At 49.5% G+C, this 14250-nt stretch overlaps 1 protein-coding gene across 1 annotated transcript in view; it reads right to left on the bottom strand.

Annotated features, from left to right (window-relative positions):
- Positions 1-4618: 4618 nt before the first annotated feature.
- The window catches only part of NPEPPS (aminopeptidase puromycin sensitive), a 28235-nt gene continuing 18603 nt past the window's right edge, over positions 4619-14250 (bottom strand). Inside the window, exons 10-23 of the mRNA XM_065651337.1 lie at positions 14064-14228; positions 13463-13567; positions 13096-13156; positions 12482-12591; positions 11834-11897; positions 11334-11473; positions 10758-10892; positions 9682-9901; positions 8919-9061; positions 8095-8151; positions 7516-7623; positions 7078-7233; positions 6925-6972; positions 4619-6007 (exon numbers count right to left, since the gene is read on the bottom strand). Coding sequence (XP_065507409.1) covers positions 5855-6007; positions 6925-6972; positions 7078-7233; positions 7516-7623; positions 8095-8151; positions 8919-9061; positions 9682-9901; positions 10758-10892; positions 11334-11473; positions 11834-11897; positions 12482-12591; positions 13096-13156; positions 13463-13567; positions 14064-14228 — 1665 coding nt within the window. The 3' untranslated portion in view covers positions 4619-5854. The remainder of the gene's footprint in view (positions 6008-6924; positions 6973-7077; positions 7234-7515; positions 7624-8094; positions 8152-8918; positions 9062-9681; positions 9902-10757; positions 10893-11333; positions 11474-11833; positions 11898-12481; positions 12592-13095; positions 13157-13462; positions 13568-14063; positions 14229-14250) is intronic.

Genomic DNA, 14250 nt, shown 5'->3' with positions numbered 1-14250 from the left:
GGGCACCGGGACCGGGCACCGCGGGCACCGCGGGCACCGGGACCGGGCACCGCGGGCACCGCGGGCACCGGGACCGGGCACCGCGGGCACCGCGGGCACCGGGACCGGGCACCGCGGGCACCGCGGGCACCGGGACCGGGCACCGCGGGCACCGCGGGCACCGGGACCGGGCACCGCGGGCACCGCGGGCACCGGGACCGGGCACCGCGGGCACCGCGGGCACCGGGACCGGGCACCGCGGGCACCGCGGGCACCGGGACCGGGCACCGCGGGCACCGCGGGCACCGGGACCGGGCACCGCGGGCACCGCGGGCACCGGGACCGGGCACCGCGGGCACCGCGGGCACCGGGACCGGGCACCGCGGGCACCGCGGGCACCGGGACCGGGCACCGCGGGCACCGCGGGCACCGGGACCGGGCACCGCGGGCACCGCGGGCACCGGGACCGGGCACCGCGGGCACCGCGGGCACCGGGACCGGGCACCGCGGGCACCGCGGGCACCGGGACCGGGCACCGCGGGCACCGCGGGCACCGGGACCGGGCACCGCGGGCACCGCGGGCACCGGGACCGGGCACCGCGGGCACCGCGGGCACCGGGACCGGGCACCGCGGGCACCGCGGGCACCGGGACCGGGCACCGCGGGCACCGCGGGCACCGGGACCGGGCACCGCGGGCACCGCGGGCACCGGGACCGGGCACCGCGGGCACCGCGGGCACCGGGACCGGGCACCGCGGGCACCGCGGGCACCGGGACCGGGCACCGCGGGCACCGCGGGCACCGGGACCGGGCACCGCGGGCACCGCGGGCACCGGGACCGGGCACCGCGGGCACCGCGGGCACCGGGACCGGGCACCGCGGGCACCGCGGGCACCGGGACCGGGCACCGCGGGCACCGCGGGCACCGGGACCGGGCACCGCGGGCACCGCGGGCACCGGGACCGGGCACCGCGGGCACCGCGGGCACCGGGACCGGGCACAGCCGGCACCGGGGCGGCTCCGCCCGCAGCCAGCGCCTCCTGCTAGGCCCCGGGAGGAACCGGAGCCCCGGGAGGGAACCGGCCCTCGCGTCGCTGCCGCCCCCGCCGTATCCACCGCACCGTGGAAGGGCGGGGGGGGACACGGGACATCCGCAGGAGCCGGCGCTGCCAGGCCCGGCTCGGTGCGGCGGGGCCGCTGCCGGTAACGGGCGGTGCGGGGCGGGCGGAGCCGCTGCAGAGACCCCCGCGCCGCACCCCAAATTGGGGCGGTTTTAAACCATTTTTAACTGTTTCTCATCGCGCTCCCCAAGGAAACGGCCCCGGCAGCACCGGGACCCCCCCGCCGTCCCCCCGCCCGGTTCCCTCCAGCCAGAGCCCCGGGCTGGGATGGCCGGACCCAAACCCGCAGGAATTAAAAAGAAATAAAAATAAATAACTGAGCAAAAGGGCAGAATAAAGGTGGGGCTGAATAATTAAAGGCAGGTAACGGCTGCGAGCTGCGGAGCGAGCAATTAGTAGCGCAATTAGTAACCCAATCAGGCGGGAAGGAAAAGGCCACGGGGAGAAAAGGGACAATTACGGGTGACCCAGCGCGGGACAGGGAAACTGTGCTCTCCCCGTTTGTTTGATTAATCACTCTTTGCACTGGATATAATTTGTTTTCTCCTCGTGTTCAGGTGGAACCTCCTGCGTTTGTGCCCGTCGCCCGTTATTCTGTCACCGGCTCCTGTCATCTCGCCTGGATCCGTCTCAGCTGCTCCAGCTGGGACAGCAAAGCAGATCAAAGTCACTTGGGTTGAAATTGGGTGAAATTCGCTCTCTCACGGCTCATCTGGTTGGACTCGATGATCCCAAGGGTCTCTTCCAACCAAAATGATTCTATGATTCTAATCTGCAGCGGGGAGGAGCCTGGCAGATCTGCAGGTTAGGCCGGGGTTAACTAAACCCTGGGGTTAACTAAACCCCGGAGCTTCGCCGGGCGCAGTTTCCCCGACCGCTCCAAGCCTTGGATGATGTTCCTCGGGGAACTTCTCCCATAGGAAAACCAGGGAGAGAGAGAATTAAAGAATTTCATACAAATCTGGCCTCAGTAGCAATGAAAGCCCAAAAAGCCAATGTAAAATCGGGATAAGCGAAACTGCAGACGCAGCTCTGCTCGGGCTGGGACCGGGAACGTGAGCGAGACGAGCTGGTTTCCTCCTCATGGCCATAAATGGCATACGCAGAATTCACGTTACAGAGGCTTCTGCCACAGACACAGAAACCGGGCGAGAAACGCTGGAAAGTTACTGACCCGTGGAACAACTCGAGAGCCGGCCGGGGTACTCGGGGTTATTTCGGCACGTGAAATGTTACAACAAGAACCAGGTGATCGGGTTCCCCTTCCCGCGTCTATAGAGGCTGCTCGGCACCTTTCTCAGCAAATCCGACACAAATTCCACACGACAGGAACTGCCTGTGATTTTGTCTCTATCCAGGGCCGAGCAGACACTCACCTGCTCTTGCTTTGGGGGGATGATTTCCAAGTCCTTTGGTATCTTCAGTCTTAAAATAACTTCACTTTTCTTTCCCGGTTTGGGTCTCTGTAAAAGAGAAATCAATGAGTCAACGTCAACCCAGCGCAAAAGATCCCAGCGAACACAGCACCTTGTCCTCTTTGGCTCCGAGTTTTGGCACATACGGGTATTTTCCCTACACATTTTCACTTGAATAATTTTAACCCTAAAGCACAAATTTAGCTCTCCTGTAATAAAAGGAAAAGTCTGAAAGAGCCCAAGAGTTGGGGAGAAGACCCCGGCGTTGGGGCAGCAAATAACGTCTGTCCAGACGCTGCAGTTCCACTTATGTTATGTAAAATTTTAGTCTGAAATCTGGTATTTTGGAGAGTAAACCAGATTCCCAAACTCTTTCCCAGCTGATGCCGCATCTGCCTGGCACGTTTGTGCCTTTTCCTCTGACGGATTAAATATTATTCTGTCCCATGTACAAGAGTCTTGCAAACATCAAAGCAATGACTGTAGATAGGAACGTTATTTTTGTTGTGACACAACTCATCTTTTCCAAATTGCTGTGGAGGGTTCACACGTGCAATTGGGTTTTTTTAATGGAGGGGCCACTTTCTGGGCTGTGTCAGCGGCAGGACTGGATCCGTATCAGCCACCAGTCCCCACCCACCGTGGTTTTTCCCAAAAACAACAGAAAAACCTCAGTTTCCAGCTTATTTTGGCGTCATGGGGTCAAATGCAGCACAGGTGCCCATCCGTTCCATACCGACCCAGTATCAAACTGGCTTCCTATCGGCTCCCAGTCTGGATTTCAGCTACTTTTATTTTTACTGCCTCTGCTAAGAAAAGCAAACAAACGGATGTGTTGAGATTTCCTTAAAACTTAATTAGCTAAAGCTGACGGAATAGGAAAAAAGACACATTTTAAAGTGCAGATCCCCCTGGCCGAGGCTGCCTCATCTCACTTGATCAGAGTTGGCACAGAAACCAGAGAAACTGCCCGAGAGAGAAGAAAGAATGGATCAAGTTTTCTTTAAATGGGTTTTAACTTGAGTAGCTAGCGTCAAAAGCCCATTTCTGTGTCATTTGGGTTGGGACACCGCGCCCCGCCAACACGCTCAATTCTGGGCAATATCCTCAATAATCATCACGAGAGCCCCGTCCCATCTCCTTCCTCATCCACTAAAACTTTTGCTGTTCTAGTCCTGAGCTCCAGCGGAACAAAAAATGATTCCACATTACGCGGACAAATCCCAAAGGTACTTGCACGAAGCTCTAAAATCGCGTTTCTGTGCAGGAGGGGAGCCCAGGCCCGGCGTGGCTGCCGCCACCATTCAGTTTGCTCACCGACCACGAGCCTGTTATTTTTGTCGCTCTCCTCCAACCGCCTGCTCGTCATTCTCATTGTTCGGAGCCACCGCAGCGTCGCCCCGACTCGCAGCCGCGGGCCCGCGCGTTTCACCCATCGCCGCCCAGGGCGGAATCACAACCCCGCGCGTTATTTTGTCCATGTGCAGGAAGCAGAAGAGAAACCGGCTGACGCTTCGGAGCCGGCGTCGGTGCTGACGGCAGGAAAATGCAGCGGCCGGGCTCACAGGAGTGACTCGGGACAAGCGGAATTCCCGTTTCGGTCTCGTTTCTGAGCGTGCAGCCCGCGGTACAACCAAACCCGGCCCGTTTTGGCGTGCCCCTGCCCTGGCCCATCGCCGCTGGCAGCAGCAGCATTTGCACAACATTAAACTACTCCCTCTCGCAGAGTTCCTCAGCTTTCCAGGTGTTTGTTTAATAGAAATTTGCTTTTTCACTACACAATATTAAACCATTCCCTCTCGCAGAGTTCCTCAATTTCCCAGGTGTCTGTTTAATAGAAATTTGCTTTTCCACCTTTTTTTTTTTTTTAATTTTTTTCCCCCTTTACCTTCCGGATTCTGTGCAGGTTAGTTCTTTAGCGCTTGACTACAATCTTGACGCAGCTGCCACCAGATCTGCTGAGGCCGGGCCGGGCTCCCCACGACCCACGCCCGCCGCAGACCGTTGGGCACCAGCTTTTCCTGCCGCCGCTCCTCGGAGCTCCGGGTCCTTTGGACGCAGCGACGCTCGTTCCGGCTTCGAACAGAACACAAGATGGGGACGTGAATTTCACATTGACATTTTTATTAACGCCAACTGTTTTAATTGTGGGTTTGGTTTTTGTTTTTGTTTTCTTTTTTAAACAATAGCACAAAAATGTTTCAGGGAAGCAGTCTGACAGTTAGTCTGATGACCTTCTGAAATACAGTTAAGCCACACCAAATACGAATTCCTGTTAAATTAAAAAAAAATATATATATATGGAACTCCAACCTTTGTATTAGAGGGTGTTGTGTCTGGTTAGTAGACGCTGCTTTGTGGAGGAAATGATGGCACACAGCTTAGACTTCATCAGCACGCCAGTCATCACTAATTTAAGGCTTCTGAATCAAATTACCATCAACATCACAGAAAGGAACGAAAAGCTAGAGCTGCTACGGCCATGAGGAGATCGAACAAGCTGCATCTTTTAGACAAGTGACGGTGTCTTGAAGAGAAGAGACCTGCCCTGACAGCAGCGGGAGAACCAGTCAGTGATTATCTCCTCATTTGCATGCAGTTTGAGGGTGCAATTCAGTTAGGAAAAACAAAAAATAAATTGCATTAATCTTTCTCTTATTTAATGTGGCTATGGAAGATGTTTCCTTACAATTCCGTTATCTCTAAGAAGGACATCAGCGAGTGGAACCAAGGAGAAAAACCGAGGAGCAACAGAACATTTGTCTTTTTGCTGAGAGGTAACACAAGAGGGAGGGAACCTACTGTCCTTGCCTGGGGGTGCAGGAGCAGCTCCCCAAAGCCTCGCGCAGACTCTACGTTACACCAGCTACCTGCCTGTCCAGGGACCTGTTCCCAACGCTCAGGGCATCGACCCATTCCTGCCCCAGACCCTCCACAAAATTCTGCTGACCTAGAAACCACTGGGGTCCTTTTTTATTTGGAAGGGAGGGTGTAAAAAACCAGAACATCTGTCAATAAGAGTGTCAGGAGGGGGGTGTTAAATATTGTAACCACTGACAAGGCTTGAGGAAGTTTCACAGTTTTGTTATGTTCTATTTTATTACTATCATATTTACAGATTTTTTCTCTCTCTCTCGTTTCTCTTTTTTTTTTTTTTTGCTGAATTGCTGATAATTTCAATAGGATTTTAAATCTGGAGTGTGAGCAGGAACCAGTTAACTACATTCATTGTCCAATCCCCATTGGTTTGAGAAAAAGACTCCAAATTCTTGGCATGTGAATCGGCTGTCGGGTCGCTCCTCCCTCTCTCCCCATGAGGCGGCAGCAGGACCGGGGGGCTCACACAGCGGCCGGGGGGGCCTTGCGCTGCAGGAAATATTGGTGGATGTTGTCGGCGTCTCTCTTCAGCCAGGCCGCGTTCAGCAGGATGTTCTCGCAGCACTGCTGGACAGTGCGTTCGGCCGACGGGGCCGGGTGGCTCTCGAAGAAGGCCTGTGGAAAAAGCACACGACCATCCGTAAGTTTTTAAGTGGCCAAATCCCCTAGGTTACGCAGAAATCCGGTGAATTCTATTCCTTGTCTGACTGTGGTTCGTGCTGTCTGCTCCCACCGACATCGCGGGCTCTGAAAAATTTGCAGGGCGCTTGCGGAGTTTGCGAGATGCGTAATCCCAAGTACGGAGCGGGAACAGCAAAACGCCCCTGTTTCTCTGCTGAAGAAAAGCCACGTTTGCACAAGGCAGCCCAAACGCTGCGCCTTGTCCTGTCCTGTCCTCGCTGCCAGGGACGGCAAGTGGCACTTGGAGAGATTAACTCAGTCCCTCACTGGGAGGCAACGAGCGAGCAGCAAATCAAGGGGGTATTTCTGGATACTTGGAAGACGACACGAGCGGAAGCCTAAGGCCGGTTTGCAAAAGCATTTGTCCAGGTATCAGATTTCTCAGCGTTCTACCTAAGTCGCATAATGACCTCCAAGCACCAGCAGCACTCAAGGGTTTTGCTGAATATTCTCATATTTCTTCCTCCAGAATCGACAAGATCGATCCGCTGTGAACAGCTGAAAAACCCGCAGAGGCGGCTGCGACTTCGCACTTGACAATCGGTTAAAGGGCAGAATGGGCTGGCGTGGCCGGGAGTCTTCACACGAGCGGGCTCTTCCAGGGTTTGGCACATCACCTCCCGCTAACGTACGTCACAAGGTGACACGGGGACTCGCACACACCAGCTCACATAACAGCCCACAGCAGCGCGACTCCGGGACACGACAACAGCCAAAATAGAGGCAGAGCCACGGTCCAAAACCAAAAGCCACGTAGAAACTCACAGCTCTTCCATCAGGTGCTTACGGTCTAGAGCACAGAGCGTTTGTCACAGATTAAGTTAATCACTTCTTTAATTAAAATTTCTTACCTTAACTTCTGCGGCCATTTTATCATTTGCAAATCCGTCCACTGTTAGCTGAGGGAAGAAACATTAACCGAGGGTGAGCGTTTAGTATTTCAAATACAGCAGTTTAGTTTTGCTCGTGTACGTGACCGGCGCTTTTCTCCCAGCTGCACGTACCTTTATTAGTCTGGATATTAAGAATCCACCTTGGTATCGATTATAAAGTTCCTCCCAATTGTCCCTTACAAATTTCCAAGCAGCTTTCCTCCCCTGCTTGCTGCCTCCGGCTACTCCGCCAATGACAGACACGGTGTCCTGGGGACGTACCTCTTCCTGAAGACGAAAATGTACGCAACTATTCAAGACTGTTTCAACAAAAACAGCAGGTTGGCTTTACGCATTTCCCCCCTAAACTGGCTTTATACATTTCTACGCCTCATCTGTCAACGGGAGCTTTCTTTTTTCCCCCCACAATCTTTAAGACACAGCTCAAAGATTTAATGGTTAAGACTATTCCTCCTATTCTAGCACATCACAGCGCTCTGTCACCAAGTGCTTCAAGCACACTCGTCATTCTCACGGGGTGAGGAAGCAGCAGCTTTTCCAATAACTTACTGAAAGTGCAAAGGTGAGAACTTTCTGAATCAGTTCGGGCTGTGAGATGGCTCCAAGAACTCGTTCAATTCGGTTCTTCTCCTCCTGCATGTCTGCTTGCTTGTGAAGCTTCAAAGCCAAAGTGAATAACGTTAGCGCACGGTACTAAACGCACTCCTGAACTTGCTGCGTACACCAGAGCTCTGAATTAATCTTCAAGCCTAATATGTGACGAACGGAACCTGTTCATGAATCATCCTGGAGCTATCAGCATTACGGACCTGATTACACGTACATCACAAGTACCATTAGTAATAAACTGATCTTCACCACTGCTTAGATAAGGTCAAGTAGGACCGTGCCTCCAAGCACTGGAAAATAATCCTAAAAAAAAAAAAGAGATGGAACAATCCACTAGATGGCAATTTCACACCACACACGGACCAGGGAACATCATCATGGAGTCCCAGCGTTCACATCGTCTGTAGAACATCGGGCTGAGCCTGTTCGCAGATAAACTACATCTTAGAGGAACTTGTAGGGTGGAATATTTAGCTTTTCATGGCATAAGCTGGCAGTGTTAACAGAGAGAGCGCTCACCTTCAGCATAGTGTCTAAAGTAGTACTGTCTCCGTGCTTCAAAATAGTTACATACACCTAAGACAGACCAGAAACAAGGAAGGTCCTTTAAAACCCACACTTTCAGAAATGCAACAGTCAATTTCTACATATTTGGGTTAGGTTTCAAATAAGTGAACAGATCTGGAAGATACAAACGCCGATCCCCTCTATGTTTTAAGGCTGGATTTTAAACATGCACCAACTCCTTTACCTCTTCCTCCCTCGACTTCGGCATAATTTTGGTAATTTCGACCACAGCAAAACGCCAGACCAAGAAATCTTTGTACCCCACAACACGTAGCCAGTAAATACAGCCCATCCACTCAGCCTGTATCCACCAGTCAGACATTGTGCTCCTGCCCAGTCCCTGCACTTCACCACAGAGCTTTGAAACCTGGAGCATGTGGGCTGGTCACGGGTGGATGGGAGCGAGGAGTCAGCTCAGGTTCAGCACTGCACTTCAATAGCCTTCAAACCCCAAAAAAGCAGCACAATCCAGAGCCCAGAGCTGGACTGTGGCAGTTAACGTGGGTACGGCTGAGCTAATTAGTTCTGATGAAGTACTGGCCACGGCAGATGAGGCTCACTTGATTCAGGAAGCACAGGGATGTTTGTATCACGCTCCCTGGTATCATTTTCTTCATAACTGGACTTATCCAAGCTCCCACCACCTCTGCCAAAATGAGTTGTCCTCACACCTCCACACTGGTTTCCTCTACCGTCCCTATTCTCGGAATTACAATAGTTGTGCGCACACAGTGAATGGGGACAGTCTTTTAGAACCAACATTTCCAATAACCTACAGGACTCCTCAGGTCGGCTGACAGAATGTGTTTTCCTTCCACGTGATCCTTAAATCGGCGTCGGGCTTCTTCTAGCGTTGCCTTGTGCCCAGCTTTGCCCAGTTTGCCCAAGACCAGACCTCTCAGAAGGGCATCTAGGTGACCTGAAAAGTGAGCAGGAGGAAAAAAATTATTATTTGGAGACACAGTTCAGCAATTAAATTAAGCATTCTTCCACCTAGAGTGATCAGGGAAGAGCTGTGTAACAATCCTTCCACGTGCTTGAGGATATCTAAAGAAACTAGGCCTTTTCCCACTCTCCTTGGTGCCAACTGGAGAATACATTCATTTTTTATGGCAAGAGGGTCAGAAGAAGATGATTCTGGCCCAAACACAACAGGCCAGGCCTGTGACCTGAGCTAGGTCAGTAATATTAACCATTCGCATCTACAACAGGACTGAGTAGGACAAGTAAACATGCACGTACGTGGCTTTCCATCCCTGCAGTCTAATAAGTTTCATGCACTCCAACAGATGCAAAGCTAGAGCAGAGAATTTTTATCCATCGGCGACCAGGTAGGGAAAAGTTTTACCATTTTAACTTGTGCTTGATAGAGGGTTGTTTTGGGGGTTTGTGATTGTCTGTTTTTCAGTATAGAAACACCCCTGAATGTCTCCTTCAGATTCCTCTTCCTCCCTTCTCTCCCCTTTCCCAAAATCTTGACGGTTTATTTACACGAGTTGTTCAAAACCGCTACGGGATTTCACAGCAGAAGTTTCCTACCCTCTCCAGGTTTGGGGTCCCATCCCAGTCTCTCCCCTATGGGTGAAAAGACATCTTTCACGAACACCTGGATTTCCTCATAGAAGTCAGTATGGGACAGGAGGGTGGAGAGGATGCCCAGGTTACAGCTCAGGTCGCTCCACACCGTGTAATTGGGCTCGTTCACAAAAGCTTCCATGACCTTTAGAACCTCTACAGTGCTAATGATTCCAGCTCGGGCCTGAGAGAGGAAAAGACGCAGATTAATCTTCCTTCCAAAGAGAATTAAAGATGTTTAATAGCTCATCGCATTATTTTACAGTCTTCCCAGTTCGGTTTGCACATTAACTCTATTTTCTCTGTTGGAGGTTCTGCCAAGGTGAGTTAACAGCAGTTGAAGCACCTTGGCTGTCTGCTCACACACAGAAACACTTTACAAGGACACTTCTCTATAATTATAAATACATTTTGCAAACAAGAAAAGAGACAAGGAGATTAAATGACTTAACAGAGTTGCAGCAACATTGGAAAGAAAAAGCAAAACCCCAGAGTTAGCCAGATACAACACCCACCGAAATTATTCTAGCTAAAAACTGTAAAGATTTAGAGATTTAATATTTGCTCCTCATTAATTGAGAGTGTAAAAACTGCAAAAGTGATTTTTGCTTCCTGCTTGCCATGAATTAGTACAAGTACTGCCTTTCCACCTCTGCCAGGAAAACTTTACATTAACTGCTTCACGGCATCATGAAGACACTTCTCTGCTTAGTGCTGATAGTATTTGATAAAGTCATTGAGGGGATCATTAGAATAACATTATTTTGATGAGTTAAAAGAAAGCAAGTTCTCAAACACTTAATTTGTAAAAAAAAAACCACCCCTACAGAGAACAATGCAACAGGAGTTATAGCCAGATCGCTTCTATAGGGTTGAAGTCTTGTAATACAAGTTAGAACTTGCCAGGCTCATCAATAGCCAGATGTGTGCGGTAACCCCAAGGACACTTGGCCTCCAGAAACTGGGGGTGACTCTTCAGACACAGATTTCTGCAGTTTTTGTAGCTCTCACTGTTAGACAGAGAGCAAAGCGTTGCTTACCAAAGAGAAGAGATCGTTCTGCAGGCCAAGCCTGTCCACGGGGGGTAGGGAGAGGTCTTTGATCGCTGGTATTAAACTCTCCAGCATGTCAGGGCTGTACTGGGTACGGTAAAACCCTACTGTGCCAAGGTTTAACTGAAATGGACCAAAAGAGGAAAAAAGAATTCAAAAGTAAGGAACAAATAACCAATTTTTTAACATTTTTGAACCACTAGAAATTTCTCAAAGCATCATAGCTTGGAGAAGTCAGTCGCTATCATTTAAATAACAAACAGAAATCATAAGTAAGGAAGAAAGACTTAAGATTTCAAAGAAGAAATGATGACTAAGAGACGAGAGAGAGGTGACCTAAAGAAACAGAGGCTAGAGTTAAAACCAGGAGCAAGGAGAAAAGAGAAACTTCTCTTCCAGGAAGGAAACTGCACTGAATTAAAGGTAGTTGTGCACTGAGAAGATTAAATGCAGGAGACTGAAGGTTCTAGGGGGCGGAGAGAAGAGGAAAATGAAATACAAGGGAACACGACAGTGACAATCGAAGTTATTCCCAGTAATATTTTCCCCTTTGTGAGAACTCACCTTCACCCACTGGTCTGGTTTGACGTCTTTCAAAACCAAGGTGAGCTCTGGTTTGTCCATCAATATTTGCATTTTGGCACAGGTGGGGTCATCACTTGTACAAATACTTATGGGGACCATCCACATGGGGAAATCCTCCCCTAAAGGAAGAAATAACAAAAAGGCCTAAGAAAAAAAAAACCTGTGCGTGCACAGCACTGAGAAAATCTGCCTGATGTCAGGACAAGTTGCAGCAGCAGTTTAAGCAAGGTTACTTACATTTAAATCTAAAAAGGCACAAATCTGAAGGGAAATGGCAGCTCTAGAGTTAAAAATGCAAGGAGGACATGGAAACCACACATGCAAGAACACGCAACCATAGATTTTTTTAAGTTTTAATGAATACTTAAAGCCCTGAATGCACGCAGAGCTCCTGGCTGCTCTGCAGCGCAGTGATTTCATCTCCAAATGCTGCCATGGCGTGAAAAGCAAAGAACACCCGGCTCCTCTGCTCCTCTTACCGGTATATGGTCCACTGGCACAGAATTTCTTCTGGACTAACTTCAACACTTTGTCGTCTTCTTGCTGAGAGGGGAAAAAAAAAAAATGGAAAAGAAAAAGGAATTATCAAAAGATCTGATCTCAGCTTCTGTGTACCACAACACATTCATGTGCCCTCTGTTATATGGAGTAACTTGTATTCTGTTCTAGAAAAAGGAGCTACCTCAAGAATCATTCCAACGCATTTAGCACTGTTAAAACATACACGCCCTATTTCTCATTTATATTTGTTGTCTGACTTCAGCTTCCAGCCAGCAATCCTCTGTCCCTGCCGTCCTGCAGAATAAACACGACTAAACTGGAGCGAGCAGCCAAACGTGCGGCCGGGGGAGCCAGGGCAGAGATTCCCCCCAGCAAAGAGCAAACAGGCTCCGTCAGCAAATTCCCGGCACCGGGGAATAATTCTGTGTTCCTTGCAGCAGGTTCCTCGAGTGAGCTGCAATTCCCCTCCCTCCACAGACTAATTTGTCACCAAACAAACCCCCTGTACGGCCTCCTGATCCCAAATAATTTTTTAAGTTACGGGATACTACTAAATTTGATCCTAAAACACAGCGAAAGACAGAATTTTTGATCCGAAGTGCTGAAAAACACAGAGTTATATTTACCTGTTCAGCTTCCACGTAAATGAGCGGAAATCCCATCTGTTTGGTCCATGTGTTCATCACAGCAGCGATGGGTTTCCCGCTGGCTTTTTCCAGGCTCTCCCAGAGATCCTCTGCGGAACAAAACTCTGAGTAAGGAGGAGCCGGGACACGTGGGACACCGTTAAACACCCCCCACGGGCACTGGAGGGTGGGAGCCTCTTTATTATTATTATTATTATACTTTGCCCTTCACATTTTGGGTGGTGTTTTTATTGAATTGTAACATACGACAGGCAATAAAAAACATAAATTATTTAAACCACTCATGGGGAAGAGAGGGGAGAAGAAAGCATCTTTACTACTAAAAAAATGCAATCGGTACACATTGTGATAAAGTATAATAAATATGAGTATTAAATATTCAACATGGTAAACAGAACAACATTTTCCCTTGATTTTTCGCATATTATGCCAAAAGAGCTGGGTGAACACAGGCTGGTTTTGGCTGGTAGAGCATGATGTACGTTTCTGCCTGATGCAGAAAAAAGGTTCAAGTAAAGAAAGCACTCACTTTAGCACAAAAAGTTTTGTCTCCAGAAATCACTTTTCTCAAGCATGTAACAATCAGTCGTTACCTGTAGCAGCGTTCTTCTGCTGGAACTTCGTTAAATACAAATTCATTCCTTTCCGAAAGTCCTGGGAACACACAATGGAATCTGTAATGGCACCAGAACCGAGTCCTTTCTATCCTCCCTCTGCGCTGCATTTATATTCAAAAATCGGCCAAGGAACCTTAGGATCAGTACGTACAACTGGGACTCCTTCCACATTTTCCCACTATCTTATTTCTCCCAGGTGAATTCAAACAGAGCCCAAATGCAAATTGGAGAAGAGTTTTCAAAATATAGAACACACAGGTTTAAATATTTTTTAAAAGAGTATTTTTAGCTGGAAAAAAGATTCTACAATCTACATTTGGCTTTTCAACAACAATCATTTTACCTCATCACCAATGTAGTCGTGTAGCATTCGGATTACAGATGCTCCCTTGCTGTAAGAAATCGCATCAAATATTTCATCTACTTCGGAAGGATGGCCAACACTAACCTGTGGTAAATGGGATAATTAACAGTGAGAACAATTTTAAATGCCAGAAGATTTCGATTTGGCTTGTTCTAGTGTTTAAGGAATTGACTCTTCCCACTGAAGAAAGCACATGTGTATCCATCACTAAATTGTGTTAGTGGAATCTCTGCACCCAGTCAATTAAACTTCTTCATGTATGGCTGGGCTAGGATTGGTTTATAGGTTAAATATACTTTAACTAAGCTTTTGGTATTTAATCAAATAGGCTTGGGGATCTCGCTTCAGTCCTTTGGTTCAACACTTACCCAAAAGCAAAAACAAAACAAAACAAAAAAACCCAGTGGAAGTTGTTTAATTCTGGGACAGGGAACAATAAATACTCGGGAAATGTAACCTTAGATTTGCCTTTGCATTGTGAACAACTGGAAAGCTCCCTTTTTCCTTAATAGGAAAAAAAGCTTATGCAGAGCTGACAAGGAAAAAAAGGGAGAGAATCAACAGCAAAGACAGAACTTACTTCAATAGGGTGACTGTTGTCCAAGGCATCGAGCTCTTGGGCTCGCGTGTAATCGGCAGAAACAAACTGAGTCCAGATGTCGTACTCGGGGAAGCAGTGATCTACACACAGGTACTCGATCCAGGAGGCAAAGCCTTCGTTCAGCCACAGGTGGGTCCACCATTCCTGGGGAGACAAAACAGCAGAA

The sequence above is a fragment of the Caloenas nicobarica genome, chromosome 24 (genome assembly GCF_036013445.1).
Source record: "Caloenas nicobarica isolate bCalNic1 chromosome 24, bCalNic1.hap1, whole genome shotgun sequence".
Taxonomy (NCBI): Eukaryota; Metazoa; Chordata; class Aves; order Columbiformes; family Columbidae; genus Caloenas; species Caloenas nicobarica.
Note: the sequence above shows the minus strand (reverse complement) of the source record. Positions and strands in the feature narration are given on the sequence as shown.